At 39.6% G+C, this 19,424-nt stretch overlaps 1 protein-coding gene across 2 annotated transcripts in view; it reads left to right on the top strand.

Moving 5' to 3' along the window:
• Window positions 1-19,424, top strand: part of HS2ST1 (heparan sulfate 2-O-sulfotransferase 1) — a 169,761-nt gene that overhangs the window by 3,528 nt on the left and 146,809 nt on the right. Inside the window, exon 2 of one of the 2 annotated variants that reach the window (XM_054036532.1) lies at window positions 8,102-8,209. The exons of the other annotated variant lie outside the window; for it this stretch is intronic. Coding sequence (XP_053892507.1) covers window positions 8,102-8,209 — 108 coding nt within the window. The remainder of the gene's footprint in view (window positions 1-8,101; window positions 8,210-19,424) is intronic. 2 annotated transcript variants of the gene reach the window in all.

Raw genomic sequence — 19,424 nt, 5'->3', positions numbered from 1 at the left:
TATGCTCCTAATGTTGCCTTTAAAAATGTTTAAATTGGGCTATTGTGAACTAGGTTTGACGTTTTCTTTTGAATAACTGATGAACCCACCATGGGCAACACTTGTTTCTTAAGTAAGGGAAATCTTTTTCAGTTAAAAAAATAAAAATAAAGTATTGTTTTAATATCTGAGAAGTTGGTCTCAGGATTCATATTTTTCAAGGGGCTTCTGTCTTATTGTTTCATGTGGACAGAATAGCAAACCTTTTTAGAATCCCATATTTATTAAGGGAATAACTGACTATGAAAATGATTTACTATTGTTTCCTGCCCCAAACTACCCTGGGAAATCTTGTTTTTTCTTGTGAAATTTAGTTAATTGTTGAGAAAATAGGATTTATTTTTGCTAATTGAGCAGATCAAATAGAGAATAAAGAAAACAATTGTGTCTCTCTCCTCCTCCTCCCCCCCCCCCCGGTTTTCTTTTTTGTTGTTTATGGTTCACTTCTTAGGTATATATTAATCTAAATTACTTTCTTGTAGTGTATTAAATATTGGCTATTTCCAAAGCCCTGTGGTCCCAGAAAGTGATGGATCTTTTGGCCTGCTGGCCCTTTGAAGCAGTTCGTGGTACTTAATTTGTTGTCTTTCAGAGTATTTCTGGTGTCAAAACCCAGGTTCAGGTACCTCTTTGGGTGGGGTATTAACATATAACCAGTAATCCTGATTATAATCTGTAATTTTATAGAAAACATTTTAAAAATATATTTATTTATTCTCTAAAATTTATGACAAAACTTAATTTGTTGTTGCAATTTTCTAACTAAGCATATCTAAATCTGATTTATAAACTATTTAGTAAGAAGATTGAATTCTAACTTTGTTCTGTGAATATAAAACATGACTTTGAAGTAAGCCTCTCTTTACTTTCTGCCAAAATCAACTCAGAGTTTATAACTGGATTTATTCCCTGGGCCATCCCATAATATTGTTAAGTTTCCCACTCTGTACCCACATTTGGCAGCTATTACATAATGATGATGCTACCAACTGACTCCAACATGTTCATAAAACATTTATTAACAAAGAGTTAATTTCACTTTAATATTGACGGACCATTTTATTTGATCATCCTTAAAGGGAAAGGTGCTTATCGTTTCCTGCATTCCAGCAGGAATTGGGTCATGTGGCTCATACCCATCTATATAGTGACTGAGCTAGGAACAGATTGCCCCATTGTATATATGGGCATACATTTTAGGCAACAGTGAGATCAAGTATGAGCAGTGATGTGTTTTGTTGAGGGCAAGAGCGCGCCATTGACCATCCAAAAGAGTCTAGTCTGAGATTTTGAATACGTGGCTATGCCATTACGTACACAGTTCTTGCTTGGATTTATTTCTAAACATATTTTTCTGTAACTGATTCTGTTTTTGGCATTGCTGGATTTGTGACCTACAGATATTGGTAGAGCATCCTTGTGGCATTTCCACCCATTTGCAGCAAGAATCTTATGAAATGGGCTGACATAATTATCTGTGTTGAATTCTTACTGAATGGGTCAGTAGGAGTGGCACAGTATTCCATGCCCTTTACTTTTGAAGGGGATGTGAAACACATCGTACTGATTCTTCAAGCTGAAATTCAAAACAGTGCTTCTCCCTTCTGTCATTTTAAGCTCCAAGCTACTGTAGCAAGTCTCTGCTGATTCATATTATTTTGAGCTCCAGAATAACCTTATGTTAAAAGCTTTTTGTACTCTTTGGCTAACTGGACATAAATTGTATGACACATTTGTACATCAGACTCAAAATTCTGTGGCAGATCTAGCAGAATTAAAAATGGAGGTTTATGGAATTCTTTATGAAAAATAAAATCAACACACAATTTGTTTATTTCTATATTAAAATTTCTATCTGCCCCATATTTTTCATTTGTCAATGTAAAATGTATGTACAATGTATTGATAACTTAGAATTTGTTAGGAGAAAGCGGTAGGTTGTGGTGTTTGGATGGAGGCCATTTATGTTTTTGGCGCCAGGGAAGGCTTGGGATAAGCACATTTGTTTAATGTTTCTGCTAAAAGTATTGGTATTTCAAGTTAACATTACTTACATTGTTAATATTTTCAGTAGTGTACACCCACATCACTATGAATGGTGGGTCATTAAACACCTCTTACAGCTACCATTTTAGGCCTTCTGTACATGATCCCAAAGACATTGCTTTATTGGTTACACTGTTCATATTTGAGTTTCTTCACAACCATAAGGACTAGAAATGTAAATGTTTCTATTGTAAATAAAACGTTTAAATTCTGTAGTACAATTCTTTGATGAATTCTGGGGCCTAGTAATACATTAGAGATCTCCTTTTTAGATGTGTGTAGGTGGTTGCCCATATATAAGAAGGTACATCGTTGACCATGTATGTGACAAGTATACATCCAGAGTTACACTATTCTGTTCTTTCCCCTACTGGAGAAGATTTTCCCCTTCTACCATTCTTGAGAAGGAAACGGTCACTGACCATTGTCAACACTAAAAGTTTTCAGGAGCTTAGAGTCATCTGAGTACAGATGCAGAAGTATTTACAGAAATCTATTTCATATTTTTTTTGTTGACCCTGAAACAGAACAACCACCTCTTCTGTGAAGCTTGATTTTCTTTAAGGCTGTTGTGACGGGTTGGATCACAGAAACCCGCTTGGGAGCTGCCACCCGATGTGCAAAGACTACGTCTGCTCCTATTTTCCCTGCCAGCTCAGGACTCCAGCACCCTGTCTTGCTGAGCCAGACACTCCCGTCTGCTTCAACCCAGACCCAGGGTCTGAATCACTTGCCCCAAAGCTGCAGGTTTACCTGAAAACAGCTCCCAGAAGTGTGCTCGTCTCTAGCACTCAGATGCCCAACTCCCAATGGGGTCTAAACCCAAATAAATCCGTTTTACCCTGCATAAAGCTTATGCAGGGCAAACTCATAAATTGTTCGCCCTCTATAACACTGATAGAGAGATATGCACAGTTGTTTGCTCCCCCAGGTATTAATACATACTCTGAGTAAATTACTAAATAAAAAGTGATTTTATTAAATACAGAAAATAGGATTTAAGTGGTTCCAAGTAGTAACAGACAGAACAGAGTAAGTCACCAAGTAAAATAAAATAAAATGCGCAAATCTATGTCTAATCAAACTGAATATAGATAATCTCACCCTCAGAGATGCTTCAGTAAGTTTTTTCTCAGACTGGACACCTTCCAGGCCTGGGCACAATTCTTTCCCCTGGTACAGCTCTTGTTCCAGCTCAGGTGATAGCTAGGGGATTCTTCATGATGGCTCCTCCCTCCCCTTTGTTCTGTTCCACCCCTTTATATATCTTTTGCATAAGGCGGGAACCCTTTGTCCCTTGGGTTTCCACTTCCCCTTCCCCTCCCCCCTCCCCCCCACTGGAAAAGCACCAGGTTAAAGATGGATTCCAGTTCAGGTGACATGATTACATGTCACTGCAAGACTTCATTACTCACTTGCCAGCACACACACATACAGGAAGACTCACAGGTAAACACAGCCATCTGCAGACAATGGGAGTCATCAAGATTCCAAACCGTCATTAATGGCCCACACTTTACATAATTACAATAGACCCTCAGAGTTATATTTTATATTTCTAGTTTTAGATACAAGAGTGGTACATTTATACAAATCGGATGATCACACTCAGTAGATTATAAGCTTTGTAATGATACCTTACAAGAGACCTTTTGCATGAAGCATATCCCAGTTACGTTATATTCACTTTTTACCATATTTTTCTAAAACTATCCCAGTTACATTATATTCACTTATTATCATGTTTTTATAAAACCATATAGACTGCACAACATCACAGCTGTCTTCATGAAAATTCTGGTGATGTTGATGGTGATAATTACAGAAAAGGAATATTGTAATATTCTCATGTTTTGTGTTTTGTTGAAGGTTCTGTTCTTCATACCCTTCAGGCAACTTGGAGGCTCCTCCAGGTGCTTCAGTGCAGGTTAACTTCTCACTGAATCCTCAATTTAGCTTGAAGCCTACTTTAACACTGCTTGGGTAAAGACTTTCTTGACGAGCTGAAGCTTCACTCCTAGGCTTACTTTTTCACTTCGATGTAACAAGACTAATGCTTCAAGTATAGCATTGGAAGTAGGATAGATTAAAATAGTTTATTTAAAAAAAAAAGTTTTTTATTTAAATCAATTTTTTAATCAATTAAAGACTGGTTTATTTTTTAAAACCAAATCTATGCAAGATTAAATTTGAATGAGACCACCTATATTAAGGCCTACATTTATTATAATCTATTAAGACAATGTTAATTTAATTAAAAATATTAAACAGTGCATGTTTGGTGTCAATATTTAAAAAAAATCAGACCACTGAACTAGTGGCAGTTACTGGCTAAGCACCTGGCAACAGCTTGTTTTCCACTTTCAATCTAAGAATAACAACTGTGTATGAAAGGATGGGGATCTGCTAGTTCTAAAAACTTAAATGACATTGGGACCTGAAACAATCATTTAAATTCACTAGCTACAGATACTACTTCCTTTTGTTGAATAAATCACTTTTAAATGCAAAACATGCTTACATAAGGAAAAAAGTTTATGAATTAGCACTTTTAAGGTAGTTTTATTTAACAAAAAATAAAATGCTGTTTTAGTTCATTTTAATTGAATTGAATTTCCATCCAAATAGAGCTTGACGCAAACCATAAGTAAAATATCATCATTTATTAAATAAAAGATGCATCATTCACCATTTTCTAACAGTGTAAAAATTAAGAATCTGAATAAATGTAATTTAAATTATATAGTTACTTACATTATATCGGTACACATTTATCCACTTGATTAGCAAATAGAAGCACCAAATTTAATAGGCTTTATTTTGTTACAAATAACATGTTTTAATGGTTACCAACTAATGAAATGAACTTTTTTGGGGGGAAATAACTAAAGCTCAAATGCAAAACACTATTAAAATTGATTATTTAAATCAGGGTTTCCTGCTTGTTAATTTAATTTCTTTGATTTAAATCAGTCCACCCTGACTAGAGGTGGGAATTGAGAAATAAAGGCTATATATAAGAAAATATTAAGACATCAGTGATTTACAAAAAAAACCCCGTGTGTACAAGTGAGTGCATTTCGCTGCTTGATATGAAAAGCAAAATTAGATCTGAACTGGAATTGTTTCCAATATTCTTCAGTTCTTCCAGGGAATATGTAAAAGGTCTCTTTTATGGTCTAGATCAGAGGTGGGCAACCTACGGCCAGTCAGGGTAATCCACTGGTGGGCCGTGAGACAGTTTGTTTACATTGGGCATCTGCAGGTATGGCAGTTTCCAGTTGGAACTGCAAATCATGGCCACTGGGAGCTGCGGGTGGCTGTGCCTGCGGACGGTCAATGTAAACAAATTGTCTCATGGCCTGCCAGCGGATTACCCTGACAGGCCACAGGTTGCCCACAACTTGTCTAGATTGTAGTCTTGGGGGCTCTTACATCAGAAGACACTAATGGAATCTGTTTCATAAACAGAGTTTATTCCCAGTGATACTGAACCCTGGTCGTGCAATCATAATCGAAGATTGTCTTTTTTATTTCTTGTCTCTTCTGTTCTTAGGTACAAGAAATTCATTGGACACTCTAAATGCAAATGTTAGAAGCACTTTAGGAGTTGGGGAGAATGAAAAGGAGGAGGAAAGAAAGGAATGCCTGAAGAGGAGAGGAAAAGATCAGACAAAATGCGGGGAAAGGTAGAAAAGAGAGGGCTTAATCTTGCTCAGGATAGTAGTGACTTAAAGTTGTTACTATCTGATTATTTAGTAGCCTATGTGAAATAAGCTTGTTCACAGTCCAGGGTCCAAATTGCAAAATTCACCACCAGATTGGCAGACTCAGCAGAGAAGTCAAGAATTGAATTATCTTCTTACTCTTGAAGGTGATCCCTCCAGGTCAAGGTTGAGATATGTTAGCTAGATAGAGTAAGAAACTTGTATACTGCTGTTTGTACAGGATCTGTTACGTAGATAAATAGAAGACTTGTTTCTTTGGGGCTGCTAATTGAGCATCTTTCATCAAATGCACAGTTTAAAGAACTCTGTCAACATTATTGAACCCCCTTTTTTGAAAGGTTTGTTGCAAGTGAAAGCTTGAGGAAAATGAAATATTTTAAATTTAATTTTAGGTGCTGCAATTATTATTTTGTAATTGGTGGTGTTGCAACACTTGGGGCCCCAATCATGAATCAGGACCTTATTATACTAAGCACCGTACAAATATATAACAAAAAGCCCCTTTTGAAGCTTAAATAATTTTTTTAAGGTTGGGGTAAATGAACTCTTCCTACTTTAGTGTTGTATAAAAATCTGACATATTTTACTGTTCTTAGAGGTATTTTTAAATCCCTTTATTTCCTTTAATAAGATGCAGCCTACTTTTCAGTTGTGTACTGCCAATTTAGTGTGTGGTTCTTAAACCAATCACTCAAAACAATGTTAGGAGTCTTGTTTAATTGTCCTTGACAGTGTAGCAAGTACTGTGCCTTAATACATTACTTATAATTGGACTTTTTTTTTTTGCTTATACTTTAAAATGTGCTAGCTTAATTACAAAAATGTAAAAAATTTTTATTAAAAAGGATGCTTGTTAGCTGTAGAAGTAGCATAATATATTAATTTGGGCTCATAGTGAAAGAGTATTTATCACATCAAGGAGGTGGGAGAGATGAGTATGTTTCAGCCCCTCGCCGTTGAAGCCAACTGGACAGTCGAATAGTTCATGAGCCAGTCATTTCCATATCTACCGAATGGCAACCACGAATCGCTCTTAGAATTACTCTGGCCACGGTTATCCTGCCTTCTGGTATTGCATGACTTGTCTGACAATTCTGGCACCACTTTAGAAAGTAGAAGACTTCTAAATGTCAAAGCTTCCACATACTGCCACTTAGCTGATCCAAAAAACTATCTGTTTGTGAAAATATGTGTAACTTGTAGTTAATGTTGTAATTTGTGTCAGGTGTACAAAAACCTTGTCAGAATGCTGTTAAAGTATTGGTAGTCAGCTTGTTTGAAAAGTGGTGCTATTTATTTGTACACATTTTAATGTTTAACTTGGCAAAAAAGTATTTTTCAACAGGATGGTGTTGGCATAGTTTAACATTTCTGGGAAATGAAATGCTTGCCCTTATTTTTCAGTCATAAATGAAAGATAAAGCATTGTGAATGGCAGGGGTCAATAAAGACAGACATACCTGGAATTTGGCCAAATGGCTGCAACTTTATTTAAACATACACACTTAAATAGGATAATTTCTGAGGGCAACTTGTCCTTGCAACAGCGAAATGGGGGAAGGGCAGGTAACATCTGCTTCAGGCTGTCACTAACTTGCCTGCCTTTTGATGCTGAAATCCCAAACATAATATAATCCTATTGATTTAAACCATCTAATTAAAATCAAAGCTGAATTAGAGCTTCTGCTCACAGCCCAGAATTCTGGGCAGACACCTTCCTAAAGAAATCATTTAACCTGTTAGTATAATGAATCCAACCCTTTTTCTCAGAGCTTAAATCATAGTGAAAGTGCTTGACCACAGCCTCCTGATCTTTTGCGTTGAATCAGCCCTCACCCCTGTCACTTCCTTGATAAAATGGATCTGCACACTTGCTGCCAAAATTTACCAATCCTATTAGCTTTAAGCTTAGCTGGGTACCCCAGCAGCATACCAGATCACCTCTTCTCAATACATGTGGAAATGTTTGTGACAGATACGACCGTATCCTGGACAAATCTTAATGAATTGAGTAACATTTTATTGAATTAAGTTTTTTACGAGTTGATTGTTCTAAAAATGCAAATTTTTATTGCTACTAAGGGATTGTATGTAATTTTGTGGAGGAGATGGACCACAGGGGGTAGTTAGGCAAATAAACTCAGTTGTAACAACTCCAGAGTGCTACCGCTGCCTGGAGAGAGGTTCACTGGTTCAAACTGGATGCTCCTGACACCTACAGACAAAGAAAGGACTTTTGGATAAATAACCTGAGTTTAAACTGACTCGGGGCCTTCTTTCTGATCCAGCATACGGACAGGATCTTCTGTCCCAGCGGAGGGCCCCAGTCCTTAGGGGAAGGGTTGGAAGGACTGACACTGACCATCATGCTTGTGGAGATGGGGCCGTGCGATCTGGTAAGCATACTAGCATGCGTGTGGGTTATTTTATTGGTTTTAGTATATTTTCACTGTAATGCTTTTACCTTAAAGATAAATGTGCTTGCTTAGAAAGAACGGTGCAGAAAGAACGGTGCAGTAACTTAACTGTGGCAATTACACTGTGTACCATCTCTGAAGAGAGGAGCAAAGTAGGCCTTGTTAGGTAGACTGTCTTTTGCTGGGGATATCACAGTGTAGTCAGTGAACTGTGTAGTCTGGTGGGAATGCAGAGAGATGCACCTCCACCCAAGAGAGGTGATGGCTGAGCAGCCTGGAGTGGGTGTCATTGCTGAACCATAAATAGGGAATACAGGTGCTGTTGACCTGAACTGTGACAGTGTTCATGTTAAACATATAAGTTCTTGTGTTTCAGAAGTGCCCATCATCATGATGAAAGAGTTCAGTATTGTCATAGGAAATACTTTTGGGATTCAGGGTCTGGCTTTCGGCTTAATCAGCTAATGTCCTTACTGCCTGGTGGATATGTGTCCTCTGTCATTTGCATGGCAGCAGCTCAGACCATACAGCACAATCAGTGGAAAGAAGGGATTCAGAATTGCCCAATCCTGTTTCAGGTGGAGGAGGAGCCCTAGTCTTAATCATACTGTTGTCCCTAGGGTGGATGATGAGACACTGGGGTAGGAGAATCAGCCATTGCAGCTCATAGCTCCAAGGCATCAGCTGAGCTCACCATATGATTTGCTGACCAAACCATTGAGGCAGCACATGTTTCCAAGGGTTGTCCTCGCCAGTGATCCATAGGGAGAGAACATCCGGGGAATCTTATCAGGTGAATATAGGGAAAAAAACTAGAAGAGTAAATAGAAAGGATGAGGGTAGGTGGTATCTGTTGTCCAGAGGAAGGAAGGAAGGAAGGAGTGGGAAGCTCTTATGAACTGCTGAAAAGCAAAGTGATGGTGGTATGGGCAGAACAGAAAGAGGCCTGCTTTCAGTCCATCCTTTTATGGATGACACCCCCTGCCCCTGAACCAATCCTAACACATTTGAGAAGTTCTGTCCTTTTGGTTTGTGTATGTCTAGGGCCTGACTCCACATGTGTATGCTGGCTGCATGGTCTGAAGTATCTTAAGTCCAATATTTTCATCCAGAATTAGGTTCAGACTTTGTTCTCCTACATTATTCAGTTTTAGAATATATAACTTGTTTATAGCAATATTGGGACTATTTAATATGTTTGATGTTAGTTTAAGTATGGGGACCATTTTTCAGATGCCTTAATTTACATTATATATGCAAATTAGTGCCTGAATAAGGACAAAACACTTTTGCTTATGGACATTCCCACATTTCATACCCATGTAAATCTATCTTTTATTCCCCAAATGGCGTTACTTATGATGCTACATGTTTCTGATTCAAATTCCATTGATAGCCATCATAAACTATGTATATCATAAAAATATCATCGCTACTTAAAAGCACCTTGTGGAAGGCTAGCACCATGTTGTGCTTTTCCACTCATGAATAATTGGGTTTATGGATTAGTTTTGCATGTAGAATTTGGAACTAAATTAAATTAAATTTTTGAGTCTGATTTCTTTCTTGGAGTATCGACTAGAAGCACACAAACATTCAGTGATAGGGATGTTGCAAAACTTTTTCATTTTTTGTTAGTTTGGGTTTTTATGATGTATTGTATGAGTGTGTGAAAACTAGGTATCTAAAATACTTATGGCCCCCACTATCGTAGTGTTTAGTGATTTGGAATACCCTGTATCCCCATTTTGCAGAAGATGAATTGAGGTAAGGAGAAACTCAGTAATTCACTCAAAGACAACCAGGAAGTCTGTGGCAGAGCAGAAAATTAAACCTGGCTCTCCTGAGTTCCAGGCTAGCATTATTACCAGTAGACCAGTTTTCCTTTCTCAGCTATGGAATATTGGTATAGAAGAGTATAGCTTGTTCAGGAAGAACAAGCAGGACTAAAAGGGAGGACATGTTGCATTATGTGTCAAGGAGATAGACACTTGTTCTGGGGTTCAGAAAGAGGTGAGAGGCAGACCAGTCAAGTCTCTGGGTGTAGATTAAAGGGGTAAAAAATAGGAGTGATGTCATGGTAGGAAGTCTACTACAGACCACAAAATAAGGAAGAAGAGGTGGATTAGGCATTTCTAGAAGAAATAATGGAACTATGCAAAATGCAAGACTTGTTAGTAGTGGAGAGCTTTAGTTACCCAGATGTTTGTTGGAAGAGTAATATGGCAAAACACAAAATTTCCAATAAGTTTTTGGAATGTGTTGGGGACAATTTTTTGTTTCAGAAAGTGGAGGAAGTGTCCAGAGGGACAGCCATTTTAGAGTAGATTCTGATCCATATGGAGGAATTGGTTGCCAATCTGAAGGTGGAAGGCAAAGTGATGATAAAATAATAGATTTCATGATTGTACACATAGGGAGGAATGAAAGCAACAGAACAAGGATAATGGACTTCAGAAAAGTAAATTTTAACCAACTCCGAGAATTGGTAGGTAAAATGCCATGGGGTGAAAATCTAAGGGAAAAAGGAATTCAGGAGATCTGGCAGTTTGTCAAGGAGACAATAGTAAAGGCACGACTGCAGACTATCTTGATGCAAAGGAAAGATAGGAAGAATAGTAAGAAGCTAATATGACTACAGCAGGAGCTCTTTAATGACTTGAAAATGAAAAAGGAATCCTACAAAAAAAAAAGTCGAAACATGGACAAATTTGCTAAGGAAGAATACAAAAGAATAGCATAAGCATGTAGAGACAAATCAGAAAGGGTAAGCACAAAAGTTACACCTAACAAGGGACATAAAGATCTGCTTCTTATTGTCTTTTAACTATCTTAAGAACAAGAGAAACATGAAGGAAATTGTAGGTCCTCTAGTTAGTGGGAAAGAGCTAATAACTGATGACACCAAGAAGGCTGAGATGTTTGTCTATTTTGCCTCTAGTCTTCACTAAAAAGGTTAATGGTGACTAGATACTCAATAGAATTAATATTGACAAGAGGGAAGGAATGCAAACCAAAATAGGGAAAGAACAGGTTACAGAATACTTACGCAAATTAGATGTATTCATGTCATCAGGGCCTGATGAAATTCATCTTAGGCTACTTAAGGAACTAGCTGAAGCAGTTTTGGAACCATTAACAATGATCATTAAGAAAGCATGGAGCACATATGAGTCCCAAAGGACTGGAGAAGGGCAAACAAATACCTATCTTTAAAAAGGGGAAGAGGACCTGGGCAATTATGGACCAGTCAGTCTAACTCAATACCCGGAAGATACTGAAACAAATTAATAATCAATTTGTAAGAACCTGGAGGATAATAGGGTATAAGTAGGGGTGTCGATTTAATCACAGTTAACACAGGCGATTAACTCAAAAAAATTAATCGTGAATAATCGTCGTTTTAATTGCACTGTTAAACAATAGAATACCAATTGAAACTTATTAAAAATGTAGAAAAATCAAAAATATTTAAATATATTGATTTCAATTACAACACAGTATACAAAGCTGACAGTGCTCACTTTATATTATTATTTTATTACAAATAGTTTCACTGTAAAAATGGCAAAGAAAAGAAATAGTATTTTTCAATTCACCTCATACAAGTATACCTCTACCCCAATATAACGCACCTCTCGGGAGCCAAAAAATTTCACCGTGTTATAGGTGAGACCGCGTTACATCTGGGTAGAGAGAGGAACCGCTTTTACCGCTTCCTGCCCCAGCTTCCCCCCTCCCTGTCCCAGGCTTGCCACGCCAATCAGCTGTTTGGCCTGGCAAGCCTGGAAGGGGGGCAGCGGAGCAACGGCGGTGCACTCGGGAGGAAGTGGAGATGAGCTGGAGTGGGGAGTGGTTCCTTTGCGCCCCCCCCCCCATTACTTGCTGCGGCCCTCCCCGGGACTCCCCCCCTCCCCCCCCCCGCCCTAGCTCACCTCCGCTCCATCTCCTCCCATGAGTGCGCCGCAGCTCTGCTCTCCCCCCAGGCTTGCGGTGCCAATCAGCTGATTGTGGGAGGAGTGCTCCTGGGAGGAGGCGGAGGTGAGCTGGGGCAGGGGGCCGCAGCAAGTAAGGGGGGGGGGCACAGAGGAACCGCTTCTGCCCCAGCTCACCTCCGCTGCTGCTCCTCCTCCTCCCATGAGACACCGCTCAGCTCTGCTTCTCCTCCCTCCCAGGCTTGCCGTGCTAAAGAACTGATTGGTGCGGCAAGCCGGGGAGGGAGGGGGGAGAAATGGAGCGGAGGTGAGCTGGGGTGAGGGGGCCCTGGGGTGGGCCGCAGTAAGTAATGGTGCGGCGCAGAGGAACCGCTTGCGGTAACACTAATTTGGATACAATGAGGTAAAGCAGCCCTGTCCCCCGGAGCGCTGCTTTACCACGTTATATCCGAATTCGCATTATATCAGACCGCATTATATTGGGGTAGAGGTGTACTGTAGTGCAATCTCTTTATTGCGTAAGTGCAACTTACGCATGTAGATTTTTTTGTTACATAACTCCATGCAGAAACAACAATGTAAAACTTTAGAGCCTACAAGTCCACTCAGTCCTACTTCTTGTTCAGCCAATTGCTAAGACAAGTTTGTTTACATTTATGGGAGATAATGCTGCCCACTTCTTATTTAAAATGTCACCTGAAAGTGAGAACAGGTGTTCGCATGGCACTTTTGTAGCTGGCATCACAAGGTTTCTATGTGCCAGATATGCTAAACATTCGTATGCCCCTTCATGCTTTGGCCACCATTCTAGAGGACATGCTTCCATGCTGATGACATTTGTTTTTTAAAAAAAAACCGCATTAATTAAATTTGTGACTGAACTCCTTGGGGGAGAATTGTATGTCTCCTACTCTGTTTTACCTGCCTTTTGCCATATATTTCATGTAATAGCAATCTCTACTGATGACCCAGCACATGTTATTCATTTTAAGAACATTTTCACTGCAGATTTGGCAAAACACAAAGAAGGTATCAAATTCCAATGTGAAATTTCAAAAGATAGCTACAGCACTCGACTGAAGGTTTAAGAATCTGAAGTGCTTTCCATAATCTGAGAGGTACGAGGTGTGGAGCATGCTTTCAGAAGTCTTAAAAGAACAACATTCCGATGCAGAAACGATCGAACCCGAACCACCAAAAAAGAAATCAACCTTTCTGCTGGTGGCATCTAACTCAGATGGATGAAAATTTACATGTCAGTCTGAACTGCTTTGGATGGTTATTGAGCAGAACCCGCTATCAGCATGGACGTATGTCCTCTGGAATGTTGGTTGAAGCATGATGGGATATATGAATCTTCAGTGATAATGCTGCCCTCTTCTTGTTTACAGTGTCTGTTGCAAATGTAAACAAAATTGTTTGAGCAATTGGCTGAACAAGAACTAGGACTGAGTAGAGTTGTAGGCTCTAAAGTTTTACATTGTTTTATTTTTGAATGCAGTTATTTTTTGTACATAATTCTACATTTGTAAGTTCAACTTTCATGATAAAGAGATTGCACTACAGTACTTATATTAGGTGAATTGAAAAATACTACTATTTTTTTTACAGTGCAAATATTTATAATAAAATAGTGAGCACTGTGCACTTTTTATTCTATATTGTAATTGAAAACTATATTTTTGAAAATGTAGAAAATATCAAACTATTTAAATAAATTATATTCTATTGTTTAACAGTGCGATTAATCAAGATGCATTTTTTTAGCCACTTGATGTCCCTAGTTATAAGGAATAGCCAGCTTGGGTGTGTCAAGAGCAAATCATGCCAAACCAATCTAATGACCTTCTTTCATAGGGTTATTGTTCTGGTGGATAGAGGGGTAGCAGTAGAAGAGCAAAAGTAGTTGATTTTAGTAAGACTTTTGATACAATCCCACCTGATATTCTAATAAGCAAAGTAGGAACATGCAGTCTAGATGAAATTACTATAAGGTGGGTGCACAGCTGGTTGAAAGACCATACTCAGAGTAGTCATCAATGGTTCATTGTTAAACGAGGAGGGCATATCTCATGGGGTCCCACATGAGTCAAAACTGGATTTGGTACTATTCAATATTTTCATTAATGACATGGATAACGGAATGGAGAGTATGCTTATAAAATTTGCAGATGACACCAAGTTGGAAGGGGTTGCAGGCACTTTCAAGGGTAGGAATAGAATTCAAAACAACCTTGACAAATTGGAGAATTGATCAGAATTTAACAAGATGAAATTCAATAAAGATAAATGCAAAGTACTTCACTTAGGAAGGGAGAAATAAATGCACATCTACAAAATGGGGAATAATTGGCTAGGTGGTAGTACTCCTGAAAAGGATTTGGTGATTATAGTGGATCGCAAATTGAATGAGAGTCAATGCGATGCAGTGCCAAAAAAGTCTGTCGTTCTGGAGCGTATTAATAGTGCCATATGTAAATCACGGGAGATAATTGTCCTGCTCTACTCTGCACTGATGAAATCTCAGCTGGAGTACTGTGTCCAGTTGTGGGCACCACACTTAAGGAAAGATATGGACAAATTGGAGAGGAGGAGAGCAACAAAAATGATAAAAGGTTTAGAAAACCTGACCTATGAGGAAAGGGTAAAAAAAACCTGGGCACGTTTAGTCTTGAGAAAAGAAGACTTGAGGGGGACCTTGTATCGGTCTCCATATATGTTAAGGGTTGTTATAAAGAGGACAGTGATCAGTTGTTCTCCATGTCTACTAAAAGATAGGACAAAAAGTAATGCTCTTAATGCGCAGCAAGGGAAATTTCGGTTTGATATTAGGAAAATCTTCTGTACTATAAGGGTAGTGCTGCTGTGGAATAGGCTTCCAAGGGACGTTGTGGAATACCCACCATGGAGGTTTTGAAGAATAGATGGGACATACCTGTCAGGGATGGACTAAGTTTACTTGGTCCTGCATCAGCACAGAAGGGTGGACTTGATTCCTCAGGATCCCTTTCAGACAGACATTTTTGTTTCTGTGAAATAGTTCTTCAACGTTGGAAATAGCCTACTCCGATTTCATGAGAATGAAGGTTATTTGAAAGAAAATGTCTTAATAAGAACAAAGAACAGATTTGGGTGGCTACACGTTTTGGCTTAGTGATATCTGAATAAGAGGATTGGACTCTGACTAGAGCAGAATAGAAACAGGATAAATGTCTTATAAGATCAATGCAGAGGGGAGTTTGGGGAAATGTTGTAAAAGGGTGTTTTAGATAATTGTTGTACAGAAAGGGAGAAGAGTGTATTTGGTTGTGAACGCTGAATGGGTTTTGATACCCTTCAGTTTTGTTACTTGCATATATTATCCTAAGTCAGGGGTAGGCAACCTTTCAGAAGTGGTGTGCCAAGTCTTCATTTATTCACTTTAATTTAAGGTTTCGCGTGCTGGTAATACGTTAACGTTTTTTAGCAGGTCTCTAAGTCTGGGCTGGGTGTGTGTGGAGGTGCAGGGCAGAAGGCTGGGTGTGTGTGGGGGTTCAGGGCAGAGGGCTGCGGGGGGTGTGGAGGTGCAGGGCAGAAGGCTGGGCATTGCGGGGAGGTCAGGGCAGAGGGCTGGGGGTGTGTGGAGGTGCAGGGCAGAAGGCTGGGTGTTGGGGGTGACTCGAGGTCAGGACAGAGCGCTGGGGAGGGTGTGGGGGGTGCAGGGCAGGAGGCTGGGGTGCTCGGCTCGTGGGGGTGCTCCCAGCCCCCTGCCCTGAGCGGTTCACAGCAGGGGGCTAGGAAGGATATGCCCTGTTGCACCCCCTTCCCCCAGGCCCATCCCTACCTCTCTCTGCCTCCTCTACGGAGCAGCGAGCATGCTGCCGCTCGGCTCTGCTCCGCTCCGCTCCCCCTCCCCCTCACAAGGGCCATCGCCGGCAGGGAGAGGGAAGGGGAGGAGGAGGGGCTGGAATGTACCAAGCTGTGGGAAGAAACGGGGGAGGAGGGAAGCTTGGCTGCCGCAGGACCAAGCTTCTGCCTCCTGCCCCCACAGGGGAGAGCAGTGGGCGGGGGGGCTGAGTGGGCCGGGACCCCCTCCCTCCCGCTATCCCCTGCGCAGGCAGGAGGCAGAAGCTTGGTTCTGCGGCAGCCAAGCTTCCCTCCTTCCCCACTTCTTCCCCCAGCGTGGCGCTTTCTGGCCCCTCAGCCCCGCCTCCTCCTCCTCTCACTGGGCAGGCAGCGTGCCACTCAAAATCGGCTCGCGTGCTGTAGGTTGCCAACCCCTGTCCTAAGTTGATTGCATGACATTATTCCTTAATAATTTCATATCTTAATGATGTGCATAAGAATTGCAGATAAATATAAAAGCTTGGCTGTTGATCTCTGTAAGATACACCTGAGTGGCCCAATTCAGTAGTGGCTGAACATTATTCACGAATGTTTGGCATCTTATATAAAATAAGTTGGTAGTAACAGTTTAGTTTCGGATATGTGGCTGTCCATGTCTCAAAACCACTACAGTTGATACTGTTTCTTACCCATGTTGGCAGTTTCTGCCAAGGATGTGAATTGGCACAGAGACTGAACTGCCCTCTTATTAATTAGTGTATTCCTTCCAAGTCAAGCATAGAAGTACACTGCCACTGCAATTGGATATTGTAATAAACTGCTTCTCTCCCCCACTCTTATTTGCTTTAAAGTAGTAATCTTGGGTTTGCTGCAATAAGGTCAAGATGTGTATTTCAGGAACTAATTTTGTTGCAAAAATCGTGACTAGAATTTGATTTTAAGTTTTATTTACATTAGGGCATGAAGGATAGGCCACCAGAGTCCCTCCTCCCCTGGGCTGAGACGTTTGTGCTGCTCCTATTCTAGGGTGTCTGTTCCTGGTTTTGCTGCATGATTTTAAGAAAATCACTCTACTATTCTGTGCCTCAACTTTCCCCATCTGTAAAGTGGGGATACTGTCTTACTTTTGAAGTATGATTAGACTTAATTCAGTAATGTCTGCAGAGTGCTTTGAGATGCTTAGATGTTGATATATATAATATTCAAAGTTCTATTATGATATGTGAAATTCTTAATCATTCATGGCTAATTTTATTATTCACCAAACAGTTCATAAGTAAAGTCAGAGAATAAATTTTAATGAAATGTTTTTTTTTTTTTTTTTTTTTTTTTAAAAAGGTGCTTGGAAAGGGAGAAATTTATCATCACTTTGGGCCAAACCTGTTTGTTCTTTCCCCACCCCCCTTCACCTTTGAGGTGAAGATGATGACAAATGGCAGTTTTTATGTCAGTGTGATTTACCAATTTGTGTTGAAACATGTAAAAGTGGTGTATTGATTAAAATATGGTTGTGAAGTGTTTACTCAAACCTGCTTAATTACCTTAAATTGCAAAAACAGTGTGTGTGGGGGAGGGTTATTAGTCACTCATTGAAGTCAATGGGAAAAGACCTGCATTTTAATTAAAGAAACCAAGAATCTCCCTGCCCCCAAGGACCTTATTTTATTTCTCTGTTCTTTGTTTTTATATAAATCATTAATTTTATCTCTGAACTTTTTTTGTCTGGAATACCTCTTCTACTCCAATATGCAGTACAGCACTGCTTGTCTGAGGAAAAAAGATTGAAGAACATCTCATTTACCTGGAGGTAAGGATAAAAGACTGTTGGAGGGATGAAGGGAAGCTGATAATAGAAGCAGCAGAGAAAATTAAGCAACTTGGACACATGGGAGCACAGAAACAGGGATTACTCATATCCTTCCAAGCTTTCGAAAAGTGGAGAGAAACTATGCCTACTGTGTTCATTTTGTCAGTTACTTTAAAACAAAAAAAATGTCCTCTTCCAGAAGTCTCCACTCCCTTGATATTTTATCCCCTCTCCTTGCACGCTTTTACTGAAGATGAAGAGGGAATGCAAATGCAATTGTGGGAAAAGCACTTTTTTTAAGCCCACATTTCTTACCATGTACTTTTAGTGCATTGTCACGAGGGTGGATTGATTTTTAAACTCCAATTTTAATCATGATTTAAATCAGTAAGCTGGAAACCTTGATTTAAATAATTTTAATCTTGTTTTGCATTTGTACTTTCTAATTACCTTCCTAAAGAAAAGTTGATTCTTGTGGTTGGTAACCATTAAAACATGTTGATTTGCAAATATCTTTTACACTAAATTTGATACTTTTTGCTAACTGGGACAGTACATTATATCTATATATATATTTACTTAAGAAATTACATAGCTTAGCATACATTTATTCAGATTACTAATTTTTTTTTTTAATTAGAAAATGGTGAATAATGCATTTCTAATTTACTGGATGATTTTTACTTGTGATTTGTGTAAAGTTGTATTTGGATGAAAATTGGAATTCAATAAAAATGTGCAAAAACAGTGTTTAATTTTTTTATTAAATAAATTAAACACTATCTTAAATGCACTAGATACATAAAAAGAATACATTTATCAAAACCTGATGTGCTTTTAAAACAAACCGATTTAACAAAATAATATTGTCTACAGTTAGTGAATTGAAGTGATTGTTTCTGGTCATCATATCCTTTAAGATTTTAGTACTTGTAGCTGTCATCCTCTTCCACCCAGTTTTAATTGAAAGACTGGAAGAGGAAAATAAGCTTTCATGCTTTTTCACCTTTTTCAATTAGTTGTTTAATTTTGAATGACCTAGTCCAGGGGTCGGCAACGTCTGGCACGCGGCTCGCCAGGGTAAGCACCCTGGCGGGCTGGGTCAGTTTATTTACCTGCTGACGCGGCAGGTTCGGCTGATCGCTGCCCCCACTGGCCGCGGTTCGCCGTCCCAGGCCAATGGGGGTGGTGAGAAGTGGCGTGGGTGAGCGATGTGCTGGCTGCAGCTTCCCACCGCCCCCATTGGCCCGGGACGGCGAACTGCGGCCAATGGGGGCCGCGATCGGCCGAACCTGCTGCGTCAGCAGGTAAATAAACTGGCCCGGCCCGCCAGGGTGCTTACCCTGGCGAGCCACGTGCCAAACGTTGCCGACCCCTGACCTAGTCATTGAACTGAATTAGTTCAGTAAACTGAAATGAAGAAAATATTTTCTCTGCACTTGCTACTGCTGACATAAGCTTGTGAAGCACTTTAGCAGACTCTGGCACCATGTGCTTAGCCAATGACTTCCACCAGTTTAGTGCTTTGACTTTCTTTAAAACTGGGCAGCAAAGATGTATTGCTGAATGTTATTTTTATTTACTTTAAATGATTTTAGTAAGTTTAGCTTTAATATAAGTTGTAGTT

Source organism: Malaclemys terrapin, chromosome 8 (genome assembly GCF_027887155.1).
Source record: "Malaclemys terrapin pileata isolate rMalTer1 chromosome 8, rMalTer1.hap1, whole genome shotgun sequence".
Classification (NCBI taxonomy): domain Eukaryota; kingdom Metazoa; phylum Chordata; order Testudines; family Emydidae; genus Malaclemys; species Malaclemys terrapin.
The sequence above is the reverse complement of the archived record's forward strand: the minus strand, read 5'-3'. Positions and strand labels throughout refer to the sequence as shown.